The sequence below is a fragment of the Argopecten irradians genome, chromosome 12 (assembly GCF_041381155.1).
Source record: "Argopecten irradians isolate NY chromosome 12, Ai_NY, whole genome shotgun sequence".
In the NCBI taxonomy this organism is placed as follows: Eukaryota; Metazoa; Mollusca; class Bivalvia; order Pectinida; family Pectinidae; genus Argopecten; species Argopecten irradians.
The window spans coordinates 6,929,805-6,953,942 of record NC_091145.1 but is presented as its reverse complement, the minus strand read 5'-3'; the positions used below and the strand labels follow the sequence as shown (position 1 = coordinate 6,953,942).

Genomic DNA, 24,138 nt, shown 5'->3' with positions numbered 1-24,138 from the left:
TATTACACCCGTAGGTATGAGAGAGATAAATCAGCATTACAACCATAGTCAAAGACTTTATAATATAGAAAATGTCTGGCCCGCTCATCATGTGAGGATAATATCGGCGGAGTTTTTTCCTGCGTGCGAACGGAGATTATATGTGTGAATATGGAATAATAATCTTCAAATTATAGTACACATGTTTTGAAATTGTGCAATAGTTTTCCTATATTTTTAACTTTAAGGTGAATACAAATATCGACTCATTAACATGTAATATATATGTGAAATGTCATTCTCTATATTTCAAGTGCCACTACAGTAATATCTAGTTACACAGATTCGAAGGTAGCAACATAAATATATATAGCGTATTCTTTAAAAAAAAGAATTATTCATGTTCACATATTTAGTATCACAATTGTAATTTATGTTCTAATGCCTTATTTAAATCTTTTTTAAATCCATTTCACAATATTGTATGTTCAAATGCAATAAAAATAAGACAATTTTGCAATTATGAATGGATTCCGGATAGGGAGGCTGAAGTTGGTTCCGAGTTCCGAGTTCCGTTTAAGCTAAACGGAACTCGGAACCAGGATTTTGTTTTTTAAACAAAATTTAAAGAATTCAGTTTATGTAATTTGAACATATTACATTCCGGATATGTTTAAAAAGTATGTGTACAATGGGGATATCACACGTAACTAGTGTGTGTTATTTAATTGTATGGGTTTTACAGGAAGTTTTTACACATAGGACTTAAGTGGATTCAATGAAATGGCAAAGTATATAAGTAAAATGATATACATATACATCTATGCTATACAACGTATAATTACCTCCGCGAGAGATTAAACCATGGACGAGGAATCGGTGAGATCTGAAGGTAGCTCAGTAGTATACAGACATATCTCCAGGTAACAATTATCTGAATAGTAACTTTCTATAGAATAATTATATAATTTATTATATAAGTGGCGGGAAGGTTATTTCTATGTGTGATCAGATTGTTTTTGATACAAAACAGACACATGAACCTATCATTGGTGTGTGTACATTGTACAGCCTCGTAACCACTTGCAGTATTTCACACTGAAGTTTCGACACAAGGGGAAAGTGGGGAGGGGGGGGGGGTGCTAGGAGTAGGTTAGGAATATAATGGCCCTTCCCGGGTATGAATTATCCCACAACTGTGCATGGGTTTTTTTCCTGGTATCGCGCCCACACACTCTCATGCCCCTTATGTTTAGGTGTGATGTCATTTGTTCTGTTTCATTACATAACATTACACCATGAGATTTTCTTTCTTTCTTTTATCTTTCAAATATCGTGATTATTTTTTACCTGCAGTTTATCAACAGTTTTTCTTTACATAAACTTCACAATTATCACATAAGTATTTTTTGCTTGTGTTTAGAATTATGTCGAAAAACTATTACTCCAAAATGAAGACATTAGCTGAAGGTTTAATGGACATCGGTCTAATGACGGCCAACGCGAGTCAGCTAAAGGCGGTGATAGACGTGGGTCCGACACACAGATACTACTCGACACTGCTACCACTCATCATTACCTCCCTTGTACTACAGGTATTGGTCGGCGTCCTAGTTCTGGTCCTGTTTACGGATGACGAGGACGGAGAAAACCTCAGGTGTAAAAGGATAAACAATGTTGTTGTTGGTGTGATATTTATCATCACAGTTTTAAACGTTCTTATTGGAGGTTTCGGAATATCAGCCTCTCCACCTGATTATTACCACGACGTGAACGCTAGCGGGACATCATGATCCGTCGTTCCAATGTTTATTGACATTTATGTCAATATTTGATATGGACTTGGACAGAAATTAAAAATCAAAATTCTTTTAAAAACATTTCTTAATAACATTCCTTAAATTCCTGAATGTGGCGGGTACTAAAATTGCCATAGCTATTTCAACTTTAAATAAAAACCAATTTTCCAATTTCCCTCGGGTATTTCCGACTTTTTTGTAAACATCTGAACCCCTAGAGAGGTGGTAAGATTTTTGAAAGTTTCAGAAATATACGTACTTAAATACAAAAACATATTGACAACTCAAGAAGAAAAATAACTTTATTCGAAAATTTGTCAAAAGTAACAAGTCAAGGATATATTCAAAAATGGTATAATAGTGCTACATAATGTGAAAGATTTGTTTTAAATAAGATGATATTTGCGTCAATACAAACTAGTAAAATGTTTTAAGACAATAAGTTTATTATTCATAAATAGGCGTTTACATGTATAATTAAAATGACTTGATATATAATATATATTCTACTTTTTATTGAAGCTTCAGTGACCAAGGGGAGGTAAATTTTGTATACAACTATAAGAAGGTTATAACTTTCTTTATCCAATCATTCTTGTATTATGATCAGCACATACTTATTACAATGAATTTGAAATCGATGGGGAACAGAAATAAGTGTCATACTCGTACAATGTATTTAAACCTATTACTACTTGATTTACAACAAATAATAACTTTGGTACATGTTAATTTCATTATCTGCATGACCACTCGCTCTCATTAACATTTAATATTGAGAAATACTAGTAAATAACAGAAAAAGAATAATCAACAATAGTTTAAACTTAAATGATATATATATAGTTTTTTTTAATTTAGACTTTTATCAATTTTATTTGCTTTTTCCGCCTTTATAAAAGTACAGAGAAAGATAACAGTTGACATCACTTTCTCATACTCACTTTACATATGATGTATCATTTGGAAGCGGTGGTACTAATAAAAAGGTTAGGAGTCACGATCATGTAGGTTTTCTCCGGGCACTCCGGTTTTTTCTTACTCTTAAACCTCGCGTGCTTTCATCCAGGCCATCGAAAGTGATTTGTATAAGTGGTTTAACTCGCAATCGATGTACAATATTAATGTTTATATTTATATATAGAGATATTATACAATAAGTATCTATATTGTCTTTTGAATGCCAATATTCAATTTACCCTTTTCTTTCTTTCTTGAAAATATCCCGATATTTTTTGTATGGAGAAATGACTTGCAGTCGCGGTTTTTCACGAATTTATTTACAAGATGGCAGTTAGTCTTAAGATTAAAATGCAAAAAAAACGTCGAAGCATCAGAGCAAAATATCTATAATTTCTACCCTGGGAATCACGAAATGTTGCAATACCCTCAGCAATCCCCGGCTTTAACAACACATTTTGACCCTCGGGTAGAATATCCCTATCATCCAAATCTACATATGAAAGTGCCTAATAGTATCGACCACCTTATAGTTAAAATATTGTTGTCGACCATGCCACATACATATAAAAATCATCCCTGCAATTTCATAATGAAATTATGATTTGAAACTGCTTAATTATATCTAAAGCGGTGAATGAGTTTATACATCCAGGCAAATATTTTTAAAACTGTATTGATTTTAATAAAAAAAAATCAGAAAAATATAATTTTACAATTGGGAAAATAGTCATACGTGCTATCAATATTAGTAAATACATATACATACGGTGAGAGCATGAAACATAACTGTTGTGTACATTTTCATATCACATTTAGAAGTTGTTATTGATTATTCTTAAAAGTAATCCTTTAGGTAATTGTACATAAACCATGAAAATCATGAATTTTACAGGACTGTGCATAAATCTCGTGTGTTGTAATTAATATTTACAAGAAATTTTACACGTTTGTCTGTCAATTTCAATGATTTTGTTCAGTTAATTCCTCAAACTTGACGGATTTCAATACATTACTGAACACAAAATAGCATATCAAAGCTTTCGCCCAGTGGCATATATACCTATATTTACATATGCCTCTATATAGCCAACGGGAGGGGAGTTGCGTTCAAATTAGCGTAAACGCAACGACGTATGAATACAAACCCAAAGTAGGATCGGACTATTTCTAGTTCACGCTTCGGTAAGATTTTGCGTCATATGATAATCTAAATAAACTATAATTACTTAATTTACATTTTACCTTTTCACAGATGACAGATTTGCTTTGAATTAATAATAAACTAAAAACGATTTCGGTCTTCTATTTGTCTCAAGACTGATCCTTAGGCGGCACAGACAATAACATGCTCGTCATTAGCCTACTCGGTTGGCCTACTGTATGAAATGTAAACAAAGTTTCATCGTTATCGGATTCAAAATAATATTTAATAGTTGTTATTAGATCCAATTAAAATGTATTTGACATCAAAACAGAATATGTGTTCAAGCATTGTAACGGTAATAAACAACAAAAAGAATCGCTGGTCGGGTCTACAACCGGGGGCTTTCCTCAGGAATGTTCAAGGAATTCCATAGTTAAGTCAGTCACACACCATGCAAACACTTGTCTATCATCCGTACAATAAAATAAAAGTCGTGACTATGAAGAATTTAGTCTATATCGCGTACGTAGACCGATACATACATTAGAAACATTCAGCAGCTCAACAGTCATACCATTTGATCAACAGACTATTTCACAGTTACTTTCCTCGGATGAAAATCAAATATGGCGGCTCGCTCCACTTCGGACCGCATCACTACCATGACAACGATACCGGTAGTCGCTCCGCCTCAGTTATCTCAATTTTGATTCAATATGGACATTATTGATACATTATCAAATTGGGAAAAAAATATACCAGGTAATTTAAAAATAATTAAAGGTGTCATTGTTATATTTCAAATCAAACTGCAGCTATAACATTCAACAATCGGAACTATATCTTCGGTCATCCTGACTACCGTAGTTACCCAACTTAGCAACCATCACCGTTTTAAATTTGACGTAAAAGTAGACTTATTTATGTAAATATAAAGATTGAACAGTGTTTTGATTGCGTTAAAGGTGGTATGAACGCAATGGGATACAGACATATTCTACATGTAGCGCTAACGCGCTACATTGAATATGTCTGTATCCCATTGCGTTCATACCACCTTTAACGCAATCAAAACACTGTTCAATCTCTATTTAACGCCATTTCATCAATGATGAAACAAGTCCCGCCCACCTCATATCTGTTTGGTTCGACGGAATTAACCGAGCGCGGGTTTGTAATACCTTAGGGTCAGCTGTATATTGTAAGTTATTCAAAATATCCATTTTTTCTTGGCTCATGGTTATTTCATAGGTCAGAGGTCAAAGGGTGAAAATTGTCATTTTCATTGTTTAAGTCCTAATTAATTAAATATCATAATAGAGATATTTTTGTCATTTTTTATGTAAAAAATTGGTTTGTGAAACTCTGTTCAGAAGGTGATGAAAATTTCAAAACGTATGCCACAGTGACCTAGTTAAGCATTTGTTCTGTTTTAGCATTTAAACCTTTTCGTTATTTGTAATGAGTACTTCATTTGGACCTGGACATGACTTATTTATGATAGTTGCATCCTAAGGTCACATTGACTAGGTCACGCGCATAAGTCCTTAGGTCATATTCATTGACTGGTATCATTCCACTAACAAACGTTAAAAAATGCACATCAGTCTTCTTATTGCCAGTACCTTCTAATTTCATATCTTATATACCGTAATTATAAAATACTTTAATATCATCGCATCCCTTATTATGTGTTACTTTTTTTTCTCACAGCAGAACGATAACTTTATTGATATGTATCATAACTTGTGTTGTATTACAGTGGCTATGTTCTCAGCCAATTATATTGAACAATTTTTTTGTTTGTTTGATTAATTAACGTCCTATTAACAGCTATGGTCATGTAAGGACGGCCTCCCATGTATGCGGTGTGTTGCGTGTATGTTGTGCGAGGTGCGTGTTTTGGGAGATTGCGGTATATTCATGTTGTGTCTTCTTGTATAGTGGAACTGTTGCCCTTTTATAGTGCTATATCACTGAAGCATGCCGCCGAAGACACCAAGCAACACACCCCACCCGGTCACATTATACTGACAACGGGCCAACCAGTCATCCCACTCCCTGTATGCTGAGCGCTAAGCAGGAGTAGAAACTACCACTTTTAAAGACTTTGGTGTATCTCGGCTAGGGGACAGAACCCAGAGCCTTCCTCACAGGGGCGAACGCTCAACTCAAGGCCAAAAGTGAGGCGGTGCCAAGGGAGGCATTAGGAAAGATAAGGTCAGTTAGGAAGAAGAGAAAAGATAAGATCCTAAATTTAGTCGCCTTTTACGATCATGCAATAGGGGCAGCAGGTACAATTCTAATGCCCTACCTGCAGGGCCCATTGAACAAATGCAATATGTTGTCATATAGATGTTAAATATAATCCTTATACTTATTTCTTTTCTTCTGTTTTTCTTTTCATTTTTTTTATTAGGAATACACTTGATTGAATTGACGTGTCGTCGACAGGGCGAGATTGCGATATAACTATTCTGTATTTGCATATTACAGAGTTATCTGCCCTTGCGGTTTGGTATAGATTGTGACGTCTTGTATTTGCGAACGTAACATCACATTTTTCGGAGAAAACGACGTGAATTGCTCCCACAAAATAATGACACCATAATTTATACCTAACCTCAAGGGAGCTAACTCTGTAATATACAAAGATGGAAATATGCACAAACGGACCACCAGATGTACCAGTAATTACATTGTTCAATGTGTAACAGAATGGCTACCGGGATGGGATGTGGTAAGGCTTTTCACATCCAATCCTACGAATATCTGAACATTGACAGTTACCCCATCCTAGTTTACTTATGAAAACACACATTTCATACGACGTATCGGGTTCACCTGGACTCCATCCGTCGAATGTGACGGGATCCTCAGATCCCCAAACCCATTCACCATTCACCTTCTTGAGTCCAATCCACATTGTCCCCAAACCTGTAAGTATAGGAGATATGCATTCGAGTTTTAGACCCTTTTTGAGTTATTAATTTTATTATGTAAACTTATAAATTGCTTGTATAATTCTATATAACACTATATCGTTTCCTTAGGGGTAAGTTATTTTAACAGGAATTTCAAGATGACACTGGATCCCATCAAACGTAAGACTGAGGGATACGAATTACTCCAAATGGTGAATATGTGACAAAGAAGTAATTCCAACCGTGAATTAATTGCACTCCATTGTGCTGTTCAATATTTGTCTTCTTTCATTGTCCCGTTTTACTGTTTGTGTCATATTATGTAATCGTGTTCGTTTTGTGTGCCTTGATAAAAGGGCAGATCGCCTTAAAAATTTGACATTTTTGCTTGTCCACACGATTGGAATTACTTTTTTGTCCCATATATGTCATTTCTTTGGTAAACTTGAAAAGTAAGTTGATTTGATGAAAACCTATACGCATGCATTAGACTAAACCTACAGTATTACAACTGTTTTTTTCTCTCATACTTAAATCATAGTTGTGATGTCATCTATTGTTGTTTCTGTACTTTAACTCAAGGATTATGGGACCATTACCTGAAACTGTCCTATATGTTACCTTTTACTGTCTTATATGTGACTCAAATCCTGACGGGCCTCGATACAGTTCTTTCTCCAACATATTGTACAGTTTTCGGCTTATCTCCATAACTTACATGTGTAATACGATCTGGTCTCGGGCAATACAATCATGTCGCGTGAGACTGTGTTGCATGGCTACCCATGTGTCAACAAAATGACTATGTTCTGCGTATAATTTTGACATTGTTTCGCTAAATTGCAATAAAACGTCGAGGAATGAGAGAAAATGAGAGAAAAAAACCTCTGTTATATGTGAATATGAAGGATAGGGATATACTCTTCCCTCGGGATCACAAATGCAATCCTCAGGGTTTATCTTTGTGTGACCATCGGGTAGAGTATCCCTGATATTTCATATCCACATATGAAAGAGTCTTAAAGTGTTGATCTTGGCAAAATGTGAAAAATATGATCATTTCTGTCCACAGGTTTCGGCACATATTTATCACCAACAAGTCATGCCATTATATATACATATAGGGGAGCGCTTATTTCAGCGGATTCAACATTACAAAGCAAACACATCGAGTTCCTTTTACCTTGTAATGCATATACCGGTGAGTATTTATTTTATGCAAATATGGCATTTACAAACAACGCCACAATCTACGAGTTCATGGTATTACATAAGGTTAGGTCCCATGCATTTACACTGTTTATCAACTAAGAACACACAAGAAGCGATATATACATGTACAGGTATACAAAATATCACTAGTTTAAACAGGGTCTAAAACCTTAAAAGTGCACTGTATTCGTACCCAGAATAACAAAAGTTCTTGTCGAACGGGTACGTAAATCTAAAAAACCTAACGTAAAACAACTTAAAGGTACAACACGAGACGTCTGTACTGTGCATACTACATTGAATTGAATGGATTGGAAGATTTAAGCTACATAATACTGTCTGGCGATCAGAACATTATCAAAAAATCCGGTATGGCTTATAATACATGTATCTAATTTTTCAAACCAATATAAGTCAACGAATGTGCGCTACCGTAATAGAAGCAAACAAGAAAAAAAATGAATAAAAATTCGAATATATAGATTTATGCTGTGATTTTTTAAGAGAAAATATGATTCTTACAAAATTCTCAAAAAATTGCATGTAGGCCAATGTCAAAGCACTGACTTAAAAGAAACCTTCATGGTTAAAGAAAATTAAAAAAAAAACAATCTAACAGTTAAAGAAATAAGATTTAAATAAAATTCGAATACATACCCTGTCTATCTACTTCCGACTTGAGGAAGTCTTGAACTTCTGCGTCGTCGATTCTAATGAGTGTCGAATTCATACTGTTGCAGATCTCCTTATGGACAATGAAAAAGTAACAGCATAACAATTTCATTTCAATAATCAATAAAACCTGTAGGTGTAAACTTGCTATAGTAATGTTGTCTTGTCAGTAATGTCAATTAAGCATGCATACAGACTTAATGCTATAAAATTAATATATATATTTATATTGGAATTCAGGGTTTCCTAAAATGTGCATACCTAAAACAAGACTATTTTCAGAAGAAATTGATTTTGCAGTGATCATGACTGTACGGGAAATGTGAAGCTGGTGTCGAAACTAGATTATCTTCATATACATAACCATTTAAAAAGATAATGCATATTTTAGAGGCAAGGTCTTGTTTCTGTCCTAAAGCCTTAAAATCCTACCTGGTATGGGTAAAAACGCGAGAGAGAAAAATGTTGTTGTTTTTTGTGAAAATGATCGACCCTATAACTACTATGAATTAATGTTGGTGTTTTTTAACACTATCTAAAGTTTGACCAATCAAAGGCCCCTTTTCATCACTATGGACATGATTCATTTCAACGAGTCGAAAATCTGATAACAGGAGGTTGATCCAACGATAATCTTTCAAATCTTTATCATATTGATTAGCATCCCTTAATACTCCCATATACTCATTTTCATTGAAATCAGAGACCGAAATATTCAAACAGGAAGTTGGCCTAGCAGCCTTTTTAAAATACCAAAAATCTTTATGAAAATATACCCCATACCTTAAAACCCCTATTGACCAATTTTCATTGAGATCGGAGACCGAAACCTAAAACAGGAAGTGTTTCCTGGCGGCTATCTTCCGGCCCCGGAAAAAAGCCTTTATGCACCACCCCACGCCCTATGGAGTATGTCTTCCAAGGATCATGATCATCGCTCTAGTGGTTTCTGAGAAAAGTGTCGGAAACCATTCCGGCGGAAGAAAGTGGAAGAAACGAAAATAATAATAACAATATTATGAAGAACCTGAACAAAAACAACATGTCCCTACACTTAGTTTGGGGGACATAACAAAAAAGATATTTTTATAATTTATACATGTATATAACGTCATATTATAAAACAATGATTCTTTACTTACATTAAGATTATTTGCGGTTATCTTTGTCTGATTATAGTAGTAACATTTCCCGTTGAAAGGCATCCAGTCAGCCGTAGGGCACACGTCAGGTAAATCAATGTCTGGAAAACGCCATTAGATATTTTTTTTATTAAATTTAGATTTTTTTATTACAATTTAGAATTATTTTTTTACAATTTAGATTTGTTAATTATAATTTAGAATTGTTTTTTTATTACAATTTAGATTTTTTATTACAATTTATAAATGTTTCTTATTGCAATTTAGATTTTTTTTTTTCATATTAGTATTTCTTTTTTATTTCAATTTAGAATCGTATTTTATTACAATTTAGAATTGGATTCTATTACACTTTGGATTATGTTTAATTAAAATTTAAAAAAAAATTTATGGTAATTTAGAATGATTTTTATTGCAACTTTTGCATAACAATATAGATTTTTTTCTATTACAATATTGAGATTTTTTATTACAATTTAGAACTGCTTTTTAATTGTAATTTAGCATACTTTAAACTAACATATTTTCGATTATGATGAAATTTAGCATATTTCGTTGGTAATTAGAAATCATAAAATTGTTTAAAGCATTGCTAATGAAGTCAAACGTTAGTCTAAATCGTGGAATGAAATCACCATGAAAATAAAAATCTTAGGCAGAGTTATGTTTTACGGTCACTTACATTACCTGGGAATATGGACCACATATGATGCGATATCATGTTTAACGCATTTCTCAAATCCTTCTCATTTGATAGGCTTTGCCTTTGGTTGAAGTGGAAATCTTGGCCAATTAAAGTTAAGTTTGAACACAAGCATGCGCTGTGTAGTAAACTGCGTTTTAATGTGGTTGCTGTTTGCAAAGACGGTCTATGTTTAACTCATACAACGAAGAATATCAGTATTTTATTACGTTGACACACATGTGTAATGTAACACTCGTCAATAATATGTAAGGCTCACCATATGTGATATCTGGCTCCGATTTTTCAAAACACACATAAATCAAAAACGGACTAAGTTATTACTACATATACCTATACATTTATTATAACACAGGGTTTTCATACGCAACCATAAAATATATGCTGTATCTTTACTTAGTATATCGATATACATTTGATTGTTCCATTCATTGACCTATGCAGTATTTCATAAGCGTGAGAAGTTCTTTAAAAGAGAATCGCAGTAAATATTGCCAATATATGATCCTGATCCTTGGTCTTGACGTCCTTACCTAAGACCTGTACACACACGTGGTTTCCATCCTTCTTGTCGACACACATTTCCATATCGGAACAGCTGTCTTGTAAACATCCCGAATTGCCCATCTGTAATCCAAGCGTGATTTGTGGATATGGTAGAATGACATTATAACATTTGGGTTTAAGACAAGGGCATCCTCTGTTTGACGTTATATCCACATTAGACTATTTCACAGTAACTGTAAAACTGAAGGTGTTTTAAGAGAAACAGTTGACCAATTACCTGCCTAGAGACCTACAACTTTAAAGCCATATAATGTATCGTACATCGAATCTTTTGATGATAATCAAAAATTCAAACATATTCAGTTTTGCTTTGATATAGTCCATGGTTAATATAACGACAGTGATAGTAACCCCTTGAATGTTGTGATGATTCAAGTTTTGATTAAACTGATTCAGATACTGAACTCCTGGGCTTTTTCTAGTTGATAGTACAGCAGATACAAGTCTTAATGATGTCCCATTAACCATAGTTTAGATTGCATTATTAAAACTGCAGGCTCAAAGACACCTATCGTTTGTTATAACTGAATGTACCACACAGGACGACCATTTTTAAAAAATAAGTTTAATTCTGCTCTCACTACAAAATGATCCAGCAAATCGGCGATAAAGAAAAACATCTATCCCCAAATCAATATTTTGGGGAATTCGAAGGTCCTTTGTTCATTTAGTGGAAAATTAAGGATGGCCACTGGAGGCCTAAGTGTGAAACGGGATATCTGTAAAATGGTATAAAATTCGGCTAATAATATGTTTCGAAAAATAATAAAAAATAGAAGGCATAATGTATGTTTGAAGTTAAAAAAATTAATAGTTCATCTGTAGACATTAAAAGACACCTGTAGCTTTTACGGATACATCCACATGGAGTATGTTCCAAATATATCAAAAAGTGTCCATTTTGCATTATGAAATATATCCCTACATTAAATATTTACAATAAATGTTGGTTACTAGATCATGCGGCATGTCAATTATCGTGTATGTTATACCTGGCGGTAAAATTACACATCTTTCCTCGAAGAATCACTCTGTAATTCATATATCCCAGTGGGCACACAACATCCGGAGGACGTTTTTATTAGGTCCGATCGCAACGTTGCATTTAGGTTGCAAAATGTTGCAAATGAAAGTTTGATGTTGTAACCTCATCTTAGGTCATCGATATTTACTTTCTGATGTTATTATCATTTTTTAAAGAATTTTTTTACTTATTTTATTTTGTTTTTGTTTCGAGCCCGAAAAAAAAAAGATTAATATTTGATGTATATGTTTGTATCTATTTTAATATGATTTATACGATACAAGTAATTTTGCATATGACAGAGTTGACAAATTAACTTTAATTTCATTAGTTCATGTCTTGTGATATATTTTTTGACGACTTAATTTCGCGATTTAGATTGATGTTGTGTTCTGTTTGCAGCACAACTGTTCTGATGCGGAAGTTTGTGTAGACATGAAGAATGGGGACCACGTTTGTTATGGCCTAGGTAAAATTTCTGTTGCTAGAACAAAATTCACTTGTTGTCCACGTATCCAAGGGAAAGTTGATTAACCTCTCATATACCGCTTTTGTTAACTCAAGCATTACTTTCCATCCAATTGCGCGTGCCATTTCGTTGTGTCTTAATACTTGAACTCACTGAGGAATATCTTGCGTTTTAAATACAAGTGTATAGTATAAGAATTCCACGAGGCAAAATTCATCAAGAAGAGATAATAAAAAAACATAACAAAAATCACAGTATACCAATTATGTTTCTTTTTTAACATAGACTAACTAGAACATGATAGACACAAATTAACACGGACATAGAATAAAATAGTCACACCTGAGGCAAGATGTAGGGGATGAAGGATCGTTCAAATAGGATATTAAAAATCATCACATAATCTGCCTGATATCCAGTGACTTTGCCCATGGGATATGTTTGTCACCAAGTGTAGTATATATATATCCTGAAACGCTTTTCATTGGCTGGAAATCAATTGTGACGTCATGACGTGATGCCAAGGCTCGCAAAAAAACCCAACCGAAAATGAAATGAAAATTTTCAATTAGAATCATACCTATATCAGATTTCACAAAGTATTCTTTTAATGATGGAAGAGTCGACTATGTGTACTTCGGATTAATCATTATATCGACTTTTATACCTAGATTAATAATTCTACTTTAGATAAGCGACACACTTGTGTGAATAAAACGTTCAATGTTAGAAGAATAAAACACGTCTTCAGATTTGCATTATTGAAGATGTTGCACCATCAACAGAGCATAAATTATACTCATTATCTAAACAATAACTGACGTTTAATCATGTATATATTAACGCAAAAATGTATACAAATAATTCATTTTGCTTTTGGTGCATATGCAATCAGCGCATTCAATACAGGACATAGTACCGTGGATTTGTTTTAGGACGCAATTAACCATTTTTGATGTTTTTTTCTTTCCCTTGAAGTAAAATAAGAAGTATAACTTTTCAATGGTTTTGAATTGGTAATGGTTTAAAACAAGTGACTTTTATAACTGAAAAAAATACTAACTCGTTTTTGATAAAGAATAGAAACCGTTAGTCAGCGGTCTAGCATCTTTCAACAACACAATTTCATTTTATATTTGATTCTATATAACCTTTTACGGTCGTATAGTTTTTTGGGGAATCTTAGCTTAGCCATTTTTTGTTATTAAAACGTCAGAACAAAATATCATACATTTGTAGCATGGTAACATGAGGAGTAAAACGTAACTGATAGATGTAATGTAGTGTAATGTTGTTTGTATAACTGTTTCTTTTCCAACATTCCAGACGTATGTCCTTCTGACAAATGGGTGCCTTTCAACCGTAAATGCTACTACTTCGATAGTACAAGATCTCTGGATGAGAATGCCGTAAGTATGTTTTTGTTGCGATCCAGTTTTGAACAAATAAAATTAACAATTAATAATGAATGAATAAACGAAAAACTTAATAGGAAAATGTAATAATTGGCTTCGTTTTGGTGGTGGAGGGTATACAATAAAATAAATAAAACATAAAAGAAATAATTAGTGAAGGAAAACATAACACACTTAATTTCTCTCAACAATATATATTTACACTTGCTAGGCTTGTTCACTATACGCAAATACTAGCCGATTTTATTTACCATAACTGCATGATCACATTGAACTTTGAACTTGCGTATGAAAATGTTCAATGCAACATAAAGGTGCTACTTTTTTTAAAAGAAACACATTGCTTTATTTACATTTTGACGCAACATTACGTGTATATTGTTGTTTTTCATAGAATTTTGGAAAAAAGTGAACAATACATATATGTTTTATATTTATCAGAAACATATATACATAGAGATTGGCAACTCCTCCAATTTTACGATCGGCAGATGTACCTCTGTATGTGCTTAGGGGTTTTAAGATAAACTCTTAAATAGTTGAATACAACAAATTTAATTTGATATGTTTTAAAAAGTTCAGTAATTTTCAGATGGTTTGAGTACGATTTTGGATAGAAAAAAAATAGTATTTTAACTTATATTTTAATAAAATGAAATGCACTTCCGGTTTTGAATATCTGATTTTCGAAAAACTAGGTAAAATAGCTGATTTTCATGATTTCAAAAATCATATTAAATAACATTACTCGGAACTCGGGAAAACTGGTCACATCAAACCATGATATAATGTTTAAACTTTGAGTTGATGAAAAAAAAAGAAACTTGGAAAAATATCCCGACCGGGGCGACGTGCAGTGCTTTCATTTTTTGTTAAAAATGATGGATGTCAAATGTAAACATTACCTCTGTGTCTGTGTCCTACAATCGAGTCTTTGGGGTTGACGGGCGTGATACCCTCTGACAGAGGTCAGCTATAAACATATTCTCTTCTCTTTGTTCTTTGAGAATTTAATCATGTGTATTATAAAAACATGCACCGCCAGTAATCCACGTGTTGACAGTAACGCGTCACCACAAATACATTGTATCCATCGAACACAAGTAAAGTTGTTCCATCTATCGATGGCAATGGATCTAAGTGTAAATTATATAATCACATGGCTCCTATCGTCATGTCAGACGACAATCTCAAACATTGAGCTACTTGAACACTGGTCTTTTGACAACTTCGGCAAACTCCAGTGTGTAAGCGTGCGTCAGCTTCGCCTCGCAGCACAATAACGGTCACCGAGTTCACACATGTGGCCGAGTTTAAAATACTGTATGTTATTACACTATATCTTAACTTTTAGCAAAATTGAATATATATTTAAAGTTTTGAGCTGATTAAATAAAATTATCACTGAAATTTACTTTATTTGTTATGTTTTTTTTATATTAAAATTATTGCACTTTTTTGTCGTCGCGGATGAATAATTCTACCAAACGTGAAGAGTCATCATTCGCTGTTTAATTGAATAAGCTCCTCCCACTTTTGACCGACTTTATTGAATAATTACGTCACTTTCAAATGACGATTTAATTGTTTAAAATATAAATAAAAAGTCGTGTGAGTGTAAATATAGGGATTGGATTTCGTTTTTATGTTTACGTTATGCTAACGCGCCCCATAGAATATATTCTTAGAGGAATTGCTCCATACAAGCATGGTTAACATAAAAACGAAATCCAATCCCTATATGAGGTCTAATCAATAATTGTTAATGACTTGGAATCAATGAGGGAAGTGCTTTTAGAACTTAAAAACTATATAACGTTTGTATAGTTTTTGTTTGTGATACTCAATGTTTTGGGTGTTTTCTTCTTGCTCAAGTGTAAAACAAATCAAATAATGTAACAAAATAACTCGTTCCTATATTTTGAATATGTTAAAAGATATATTCAATCATAATATATTCTATGTTTCTTTTAAATTAATATGCATATGCTCAATTGAATATTAAAATACTGAAATTGTGGCAATAACTAAGGATGTTTTTACTATACCCTTATGTGTTGTACGAGGCTTTTTAAAGGAAGTAGATGTTTTAAATCAAGCTATGTTTATTACTTGATTTTATACTATTGTTAATATTCGATTATCTGATTATATACAAATGTCTAATCCCTCAAAAAGGTACTGTGTGAAGGCATGGATTCCAAACTAATCAGAGTTGACAATGAAGAGGTCAATTCCTTTCTCAAATCTGAAGTTTTAAGACGCGGTAAGTTTACCAACAATTAACAGAGTTAACACATGCAATATATCTTCACGTGAATTTCACGTAATTTTTTTCACAAAAAATTCACGTGATTTTTTTTACGTGAAATTCACGTGAAATTTATATGAACTTCACTTGTTTTAAGAGGAACCCAATTCATCACCACATGAAATCGATCAAAACAAAATTCTTACATTTCAATTCAATTTATTCAATTTTTAATTTTTTTATTACAAACTGTTCCAAATATTTCTAAACCTAGGTTTGCGCAAGTTTACCACGAGAGACTTAAGAAAATAGTTCGTTTTTAAAATACAACTTATTAAAATAAATAGCGCAAATATTACAATTTATCACACAATGGGAACAAAACTAATGCTAAAATTGCAAAATGAGAACTAATAATAAAGATGTTCTTGAAAATGTAAAAATATGTAAGTGATATTTGCACTTCTTGTCTGGAATAATTTTTGCGCGGATACCGATGTTAATCTACCAAAGTTCATTACCAAAAATCAAACTGACGAATACGTTTTATAGCTTCAACGAATTATTTTCCATTGTCCGGCTCTAAGCGTGCAGTGGGTCGTTGAGTGGAAGAAACCAGAGTACTAGGAGAAAATCTGCGTGATCGGGCAGGTGGTATCTGACCTGTTTCACGTCATTGCCGTGGATACAACAAATGTTTCGTTTATGCTACATACATATGTATTTGCGAAAATTGATCTATGTAGAAAACTGGTGGCTTTTAAAACATCTACATGTTGATTGATAAATATTTGAAGTCAATTAAAGTTAAAGAGTAAGTCATTTCCAGCAATTGCAATGTATTGGATAAACAATGATGAGATGTATATCCATGTTATACCTGGTATATTCACAGGTTTTTGGGCTGTGTGGATTGGTGCCAATGATAAGGATGTGGAGGGTGAATGGAAGTGGGGACCTGGGGACCCGTTGTCTTTCATTCAATGGAAGGATGGCGAACCCAGTAACGCGGAAGACCAAGACTGTGTCGTCATTAACAAAACCGGTTATTGGCTTGACTTCAGGTGTACGATAACTAATGCCAATTCGGCATGTGAAAGGCCCTATAACATCTCGACGTTATAGACATACACCACATTGGAGCCGTTGAAGACTACCACACTGTTACAATCTACAGAATCTTATAAACATAATACTCCTGCTACATTACATCCACGGATAATGTCATAATGATATTATAAACGTTCTTATTTTAGTGGTAGTTTTATTTTAGCGCTTTTCGCGCTGTCTTAAAAGCTCTTATTCATTTACAGCGTTACATTTTGTTAGAGGGTATTATAGTATTTCCGGTATTGAACCAGCTTGAAATTAGAACTAATAAATCATAACATTTTTTCGCTATTGTGCTGAAATTAGACTGCGCTATATAAGTACGTTTACAGACGTCTTCAGAGCGTTTTGATATTACGTCTTTACAGTGCTAGAAAACAATTCAAGCGTAAATTGATGCTAGAGCATCGTCAGGTCTTTAGATGATGATTACTTTCCTTTGCTGTACCATGTTTTCATTAAAATAAAGAAATATCCTTTGAGTTCTGAGAATTATTTCGGGATAAAATCACTGTATGAATAAGACCTTATTTATATCTCAATGCACAATTATATAAACTTATATCAAACATAAATAATTAGATTTTTTTTCATTTTGATAAATATAAAATGTGTATTCATCCCGCAATGTTTGTTATGGTCAATAGAAAAGCGGCAATGACCTAGCTGTCATTGCTGGTAATGCACTGCATTTAGATATATAAAATCACATGTTGCAAACCTGTGTATGACATTCTGCACCCAATGCGGTTAAGGAATAAACCATGGTTTATAGAATATCAAATTGGCGTTGAATATATTTCATATCCTCCTCCTAAAGCGACCAATCCCTAAACTGACCGACGCCCAGACGTGGGCTGTATAGAAAGACCGACATTTACACTATTACATCATACCCGGCCACCCTGAAGGATGCCGCCGTCTATCTCTACTGTGAAGTTCAGTTCACGTAACGCACGTGTGTAGTTCAATAATTTGATATTGGTTATTACAATTGACAAACTCAAGCCCTGTAAATGCACGTGTCATATGTGGCGGTCTTAAAGTTTGAAGATTGTAAGACGAGTTCGTGTCTTTAGCGTCTGTTCCGATCACTGATTATTTAAAACACCTGTTTAACCTGTTTTTATAATATACTTTAAATGAAATGAATGCATGGTTTAAGGGAGGCAACTCTCGAAATATATATGGAATCGATTAATACATGAAGTGTTAAATTATGTAGTTTCCATTTTATAAATTCCTGTAAGACGTGAGTCTAGATTAATATTTTTCTTTAAATCAAGTTAATAATTGACATTGTTGTCATTTCTAGAACTATGAAGCTACCTTTGAACAACACAAAAATGTGCCCTTGCAGTATATTTCAATATGGACATATGTTGAAATAACATATAAGCATTAGATAATTAGTTACATTTCATATAAATATATATGTGGACCTACCAAATTGCCCATAGATCATTTTTGAGTTTTTTGGATCTAGATCATATAACAACAAAAGATGGAAAGCTGACAATGACGAAACATCTACCCCACAAAGTTTTATCGACCAAAAAATAAATTGTTAGTGTATCTTCACGTTATTACCGTTGAAAAGGTCGATATTTTTTTTTATTTAACGCCATTCTTCACAACTCTACAACGTGCCGTCAGTAAGGCGATAGGACTCCCATTTCAACAAAACGAACACACAGTTATCTTAGTCTGGTTTTGGAGTTAGCGGTGAAGCTTTTACATGCACCATTATGTAACCAATCGCTGAGATAATGTCATTGGCTGACTAAAATTGAAAGTTATTTGCTCTATTCGGGACATCTCGTTTATCTTGTTAACCAAAATTACACCAGTGGAATACATTTATAATTCACACAGATGCGTCACCGCAAATTTATTAAAACCCTCATTAAAGACCGTTCTTGTGCTAGATTTGTTGAAAGTGGGACGATATAGTCTAAGTGTTTGTCAGTAGACCCACTGAAAATGTTATTTGTTTTTGCTGATAAAGCTAGACGGGGTATATTTTTTTCCATAATTACACACGGTATGAGAGAAAACCAGCATTACACACAAAGATATGGGAGAAAACAGCATTACAAACGCAGGTGTGAGACATACCAGTATTGCACCCGTAGGTAAGAGGGAAAAACAGTAATACACGCCTAGGTATCAGAGACAAACCAGTATTACACCCGTAGGTATGAGAGAGATAAACCAGTAATACATGCGTAGGTATCAGAGAGATAAATCAGTATTACACCCGTAGGTATGAGAGAAATAAACCAGTAATACATGCGTAGGTATCAGAGAGATAAATCAGTATTACACCCGTAGGTATGAGAGAAATAAACCAGTAATACATGCGTAGGTATCAGAGAGATAAATCAGTATTACACCCGTAGGTATGAGAGAAATAAACCAGTAATACATGCGTAGGTATCAGAGAGATAAATCAGTATTACACCCGTAGGTATGAGAGAGATAAATCAGTATTACAACCATAGACAAAGACCTTATAATATAGAAAATGTCTGGCCCGCTCATCATGTGAGGATAATATCGGCGGAGTTTTTTCCTGCGTGCGAACGGAGATTATATGTGTGCATATGGAATTATCATCTTCAAATTATAGTACACATGTTTTGAAATTGTGCAATAGTTTTCCTATATTTTTAACTTTAAGGTGAATACAAATATCGACTCATTAACATGTAATATATATGTGAAATGTCATTCTCTATATTTCAAGTGCCACTACAATAATATCTAGTTACACAGATTCGGAGGTAGCAACATATATATATAGCGTATTCTTTAAAACAAAATTATTCATGTTCACATATTTAGTATCACAATTGTAATTTATGTTCTAATGCCTTATTTCAATCTTTTTTAAATCCATTTCACAATATTGTATGTTCAAATGCAATAAAAATAAGACAATTTTGCAATTATGAATGGATTCCGGATAGGGAGGCTGAAGTTGGTTCCGAGTTCCGAGTTCCGAGTTCCGTTTAAGCTAAACGGAACTCGGAACCAGGATTTTGTTTTTTAAACAAAATTTAAAGAATTCAGTTTATGTAATTTGAACATATAACATTCCGGATATGTTTAAAAAGTATGTGTACAATGGGGATATCACACGTAACTAGTGTGTGTTATTTAATTGTATGGGTTTTACAGGAAGTTTTTACACATAGGACTTAAGTGGATTCAATGAAATGGCAAAGTATATAAGTAAAATGATATACATATACATCTATGCTATACAACGTATAATTACCTCCGCGAGGGATTAAACCATGGACGAAGAATCGGTGAGATCTGAAGGTAGCTCAGTAGTATACAGACATATCTCCAGGTAACAATTATCTGAATAGTAACTTTCTATAGAATAATTATATAATTTATTATATAAGTGGCGGGAAGGTTATTTCTATGTGTGATCAGATTGTTTTTGATACAAAACAGACACATGAACCTATCATTGGTGTGTGTACACTGTACAGCCTCGTAACCACTTGCAGTATTTCACACTGAAATTTCGACACAAGGGGAAAGTGGGGAGGGGGGGGTGCTAGGAGTAGGTTAGGAATATAATGGCTCTTCCCGGGTATGAATTATCCCACAACTGTGCATGGGTTTTTTTCCTGGTATCGCGCCACACACACTCTCATGCCCCTTATGTTTAGGTGTGATGTCATTTTTTCTGTTTCTTTACATAATATTACACCATGAAATTTTCTTTCTTTCTTTTATCTTTCAAATATCGTGATTATTTTTTACCTGCAGTTTATCAACAGTTTTTCTTTACATAAACTTCACAATTATCACATAAGTATTTTTTGCTTGTGTTTAGAATTATGTCGAAAAACTATTACTCCAAAATGAAGACATTAGCTGAAGGTTTAATGGACATCGGTCTAATGACGGCCAACGCGAGTCAGCTAAAGGCGGTGATAGACGTGGGTCCGACACACAGATACTACTCGACACTGCTACCACTCATCATTACCTCCCTTGTACTACAGGTATTGGTCGGCGTCCTAGTTCTGGTCCTGTTTACGGATGACGAGGACGGAGAAAACCTCAGGTGTAAAAGGATAAACAATGTTGTTGTTGGTGTGATATTTTATCATCACAGTTTTAAACGTTCTTATTGGAGGTTTCGGAATATCAGCCTCTCCACCTGATTATTACCACGACGTGAACGCTAGCGGGACATCATGATCCGTCGTTCCAATGTTTATTGACATTTATGTCAATATTTGATATGGACTTGGACAGAAATTAAAAATTAAAATTCTTTTAAAAACATTTCTTAATAACATTCCTTAAATTCCTGAATGTGGCCGGGTACTAAAATTGCCATAGCTATTTCAACTTTAAATAAAAACCAATTTTCCAATTTCCCTGGGGTATTTCCGACTTTTTTTTTAAGTTTTTTATTTAATTTTTAAGCACTTTTAATTCTGAACCCTTACATAGAGAGGTGTTATTTTTTTTTATTTTTTTTTATTTTTTGTAAGATTTTTGAATTTTTTTTTTTTTTTATTTTTTCTTTTTATTTTTTTTTCGTTTCAGAAATATAAGTATTTTGGATTATTATTTTTTTTTATTACGTACTGAAACTACAAAAACATATTGACAAAATTTTTTTTTTTGTTTTTTTTTTTTATTTTTTTCTCATTTTTTTTTTATTAGAAGAAAAATAACTTTTTTTTTTTTTTTTATTATTTATTTTTGTTATAATTTATTTTTTTTTTATAGTATTTATATTTTTTGTTATTTTATTATTTTTTTTTTTTTTTTTTTGTCATTTTTTTTTTAATTTTAATTTTTATTTATCTCTTTTGCTTGTTTTAAAATTTGTCAAAAGTTTTTATTTTTTTATTATTTTTTATAAGAGTTTTAATTTATGTGTTCTTAATTTTTTTTTTTTTCCTCTTGATTTTTTTTTTATTATCAAGTTTGTTTTTGTAATATATTCAAAATGGTATAATAATTAGTGTTTGTTAAGTTTTCTTTTTTACATAATGTGAAAGATTTTTCTTTATGTTTTTTTTTTTTTTTTGTAAATAAGATGATATTTGCGTCAATTACAAACTTTTTTTTTTTAGTAAAATGTTTTAAGTTCTTCTTTTTATTTTTGTTTTTTTATTTTTTTTTTAATTTTTGTAGTTTTTTGTTTAATATGTAGTTTTTTTATTTTTTTGTTTTTTTCAATAAGTTTATTAACTTCATAAATAGGCGTTTACATGTATAATTAAAATGACTTGATTTTTTTTATTTATATTTTATTTCTCTTTTATTTATATATTATTATTATTTTTCTATTTTTTAAGTTTGTATAGTTATATATTCTACTTTTTATTGAAGCTTCAGTGACCAAGGGAGGTAAATTTTGTATACAATCTATAAGAAGGTTTTTTATTTAGTCTACTTTATATTTTTTTTTTAAGTTTCTATATTTTTTAATTCTTACGGCATTTTTTCTTAAATTTTTTTGTTTAATATTCTTTTTTTTTATAATTTTTACGTGTTTCTTTTTTATTAATTTTAAGTTCTTCTTTTTCTATCAGTTTTTGTAGTTTTTAATTTTTTTTAATTAACTTTTGCTTTTTTTTTTTTGTACGTTTGTAATTTTTTAATTTTTTTATTTGAGTTTTTTTTTTTTTGTTATGCTCCTTTTTTTAATTATTTTTTTTTTTTTTTTGTATTTTTTGATTTTCTTTTTTTTGTATTTTTTTTTTTTTTTATTTTTATTGTTTTTTTTTTATTTTAATTTATCAATTTTTTTTTAATTCTTGTTTATTTTATTTTTAGTGCTTCCGGTATTTTTGATTTATTTTCTTTTTAATTTTTAGTTTTTTTTTTTTTTAGTTTTTTTAATCTTTAAAGTTTTTTTTTTTTATTTTTTTTTTTTTTTTGTGTTTCTTTGTTTTAGTTTTTTTGTTCTTTAGTTTTTTCTTAGATTAATGTTTTTTAGTATTAATTTTTTTTTTTTGGTTATTTGCTTTTGTATTTTATTTTTTAATTGTTATTTTTTTTTTATAACTTTTAATCTATTAGTAAGTCTATTATGTTTTTTAATTTTTTTCTCTTTTTTGATAATTTTTAATGTTCGTCTTCTATGTTTTAGTTTATTTCTTTTCTTATTTTTTTTTATTTGTTGTTATATTTTTTTTTTAGCTTTTTTTATATTATTTTTAATTTCTTTTTTTTGTTTTTTACCTTTTTTTTAAGTTTATCTTAGTTTTTTTTATTTTTTGATTATTTTTAATTTATTAATTTATTGATTTTATTTTTATTATATTTATTTTTTCTTATTTTTTTTTGTTCTATTTTTTTTTTTTTATGTTTTTTTTTAAGATTTCTTTATTATTTAACTGTATTACTTTTTTTTTGTTTAAGTGTATTTCTTTTTTTTGTTTTTAATTGTTTCTTTTTACTGTAAGTTTTATTTTTTTTTATATTTTTTTAACTTTTTTATTTCTTAATATGTTAGTTTTTTTTTTTATTTTTTTTTTAAGTTTTTATTTTTATTTATTTTATTTTTATGTTACTTTAATTCTTTTAACTGTGTATTAAGTTATGTTTTCTTCTTTTTTAAGGCTCTTTAGTTTAATTTTTTTGTCTTTTTTTTTTTTAAGTAGTTTTTATATTTCTGATTACGTGTCATCTCTTTTTATTTTATTTTTTTTTATTTGTAATTTTTTTTCTAAGTTTTCTTTTTTTATTTTTTTATTAAGTTTTTTTTATTT

At 31.7% G+C, this 24,138-nt stretch overlaps 4 protein-coding genes across 4 annotated transcripts; 3 read left to right on the top strand and 1 right to left on the bottom strand.

Annotated features, from left to right (window-relative positions):
• The first annotated feature begins 754 nt into the window (after nucleotides 1–754).
• LOC138336332 (ninjurin-1-like) lies at nucleotides 755–1,953 on the top strand. Its single transcript, XM_069285775.1, has 2 exons — nucleotides 755–902; nucleotides 1,403–1,953. Exons 1-2 carry the CDS (start codon nucleotides 844–846, stop codon nucleotides 1,770–1,772), a joined length of 429 nt encoding a protein of 142 aa, XP_069141876.1. The 5' UTR covers nucleotides 755–843; the 3' UTR covers nucleotides 1,773–1,953.
• A 189-nt stretch (nucleotides 1,954–2,142) lies between these two features.
• On the bottom strand, nucleotides 2,143–11,160 carry LOC138336331 (low affinity immunoglobulin epsilon Fc receptor-like). Its single transcript, XM_069285774.1, has 4 exons — nucleotides 11,072–11,160; nucleotides 9,836–9,936; nucleotides 8,679–8,766; nucleotides 2,143–6,822 (listed from the first exon to the last, which is right to left on the bottom strand). The coding sequence occupies exons 1-4, from the start codon at nucleotides 11,124–11,126 to the stop codon at nucleotides 6,608–6,610; spliced, it is 459 nt and encodes a 152-aa protein (XP_069141875.1). The 5' UTR covers nucleotides 11,127–11,160; the 3' UTR covers nucleotides 2,143–6,607.
• A 629-nt stretch (nucleotides 11,161–11,789) lies between these two features.
• On the top strand, nucleotides 11,790–17,591 carry LOC138336615 (C-type lectin domain family 17, member A-like). The gene is made up of 5 exons (XM_069286136.1): nucleotides 11,790–11,834; nucleotides 12,532–12,598; nucleotides 13,916–14,007; nucleotides 16,192–16,279; nucleotides 17,160–17,591. Exons 1-5 carry the CDS (start codon nucleotides 11,790–11,792, stop codon nucleotides 17,387–17,389), a joined length of 522 nt encoding a protein of 173 aa, XP_069142237.1. The 3' UTR covers nucleotides 17,390–17,591.
• A 3,085-nt stretch (nucleotides 17,592–20,676) lies between these two features.
• LOC138336614 (ninjurin-2-like) lies at nucleotides 20,677–21,567 on the top strand. The gene is made up of 2 exons (XM_069286135.1): nucleotides 20,677–20,735; nucleotides 21,234–21,567. Exons 1-2 carry the CDS (start codon nucleotides 20,677–20,679, stop codon nucleotides 21,565–21,567), a joined length of 393 nt encoding a protein of 130 aa, XP_069142236.1.
• The last annotated feature ends 2,571 nt before the right edge of the window (nucleotides 21,568–24,138 follow it).

Excerpts from the sequence above, each read along its gene's own strand:
- LOC138336332 (XM_069285775.1), top strand. The coding sequence starts at position 844 with ATGGACGAGGAATCGGTGAGATCTGAAGGTAGCTCAGTAGTATACAGA. Across the intron at positions 903-1,402 it reads GTATACAGACATATCTCCAG|AATTATGTCGAAAAACTATT; the intron begins GTAACAATTATC and ends GCTTGTGTTTAG.
- LOC138336331 (XM_069285774.1), bottom strand. The coding sequence starts at position 11,126 with ATGGAAATGTGTGTCGACAAGAAGGATGGAAACCACGTGTGTGTACAG. Across the intron at positions 9,937-11,071 it reads CGTGTGTGTACAGGTCTTAG|ACATTGATTTACCTGACGTG; the intron begins GTAAGGACGTCA and ends GGCGTTTTCCAG. Across the intron at positions 6,823-8,678 it reads GTCGGAAGTAGATAGACAGG|GTTTGGGGACAATGTGGATT; the intron begins GTATGTATTCGA and ends CTATACTTACAG.
- LOC138336615 (XM_069286136.1), top strand. The coding sequence starts at position 11,790 with ATGGCCACTGGAGGCCTAAGTGTGAAACGGGATATCTGTAAAATG. Across the intron at positions 11,835-12,531 it reads AACGGGATATCTGTAAAATG|CACAACTGTTCTGATGCGGA; the intron begins GTATAAAATTCG and ends TTCTGTTTGCAG. Across the intron at positions 12,599-13,915 it reads CCACGTTTGTTATGGCCTAG|ACATTCCAGACGTATGTCCT; the intron begins GTAAAATTTCTG and ends GTTTCTTTTCCA.
- LOC138336614 (XM_069286135.1), top strand. The coding sequence starts at position 20,677 with ATGGACGAAGAATCGGTGAGATCTGAAGGTAGCTCAGTAGTATACAGA. Across the intron at positions 20,736-21,233 it reads GTATACAGACATATCTCCAG|AATTATGTCGAAAAACTATT; the intron begins GTAACAATTATC and ends GCTTGTGTTTAG.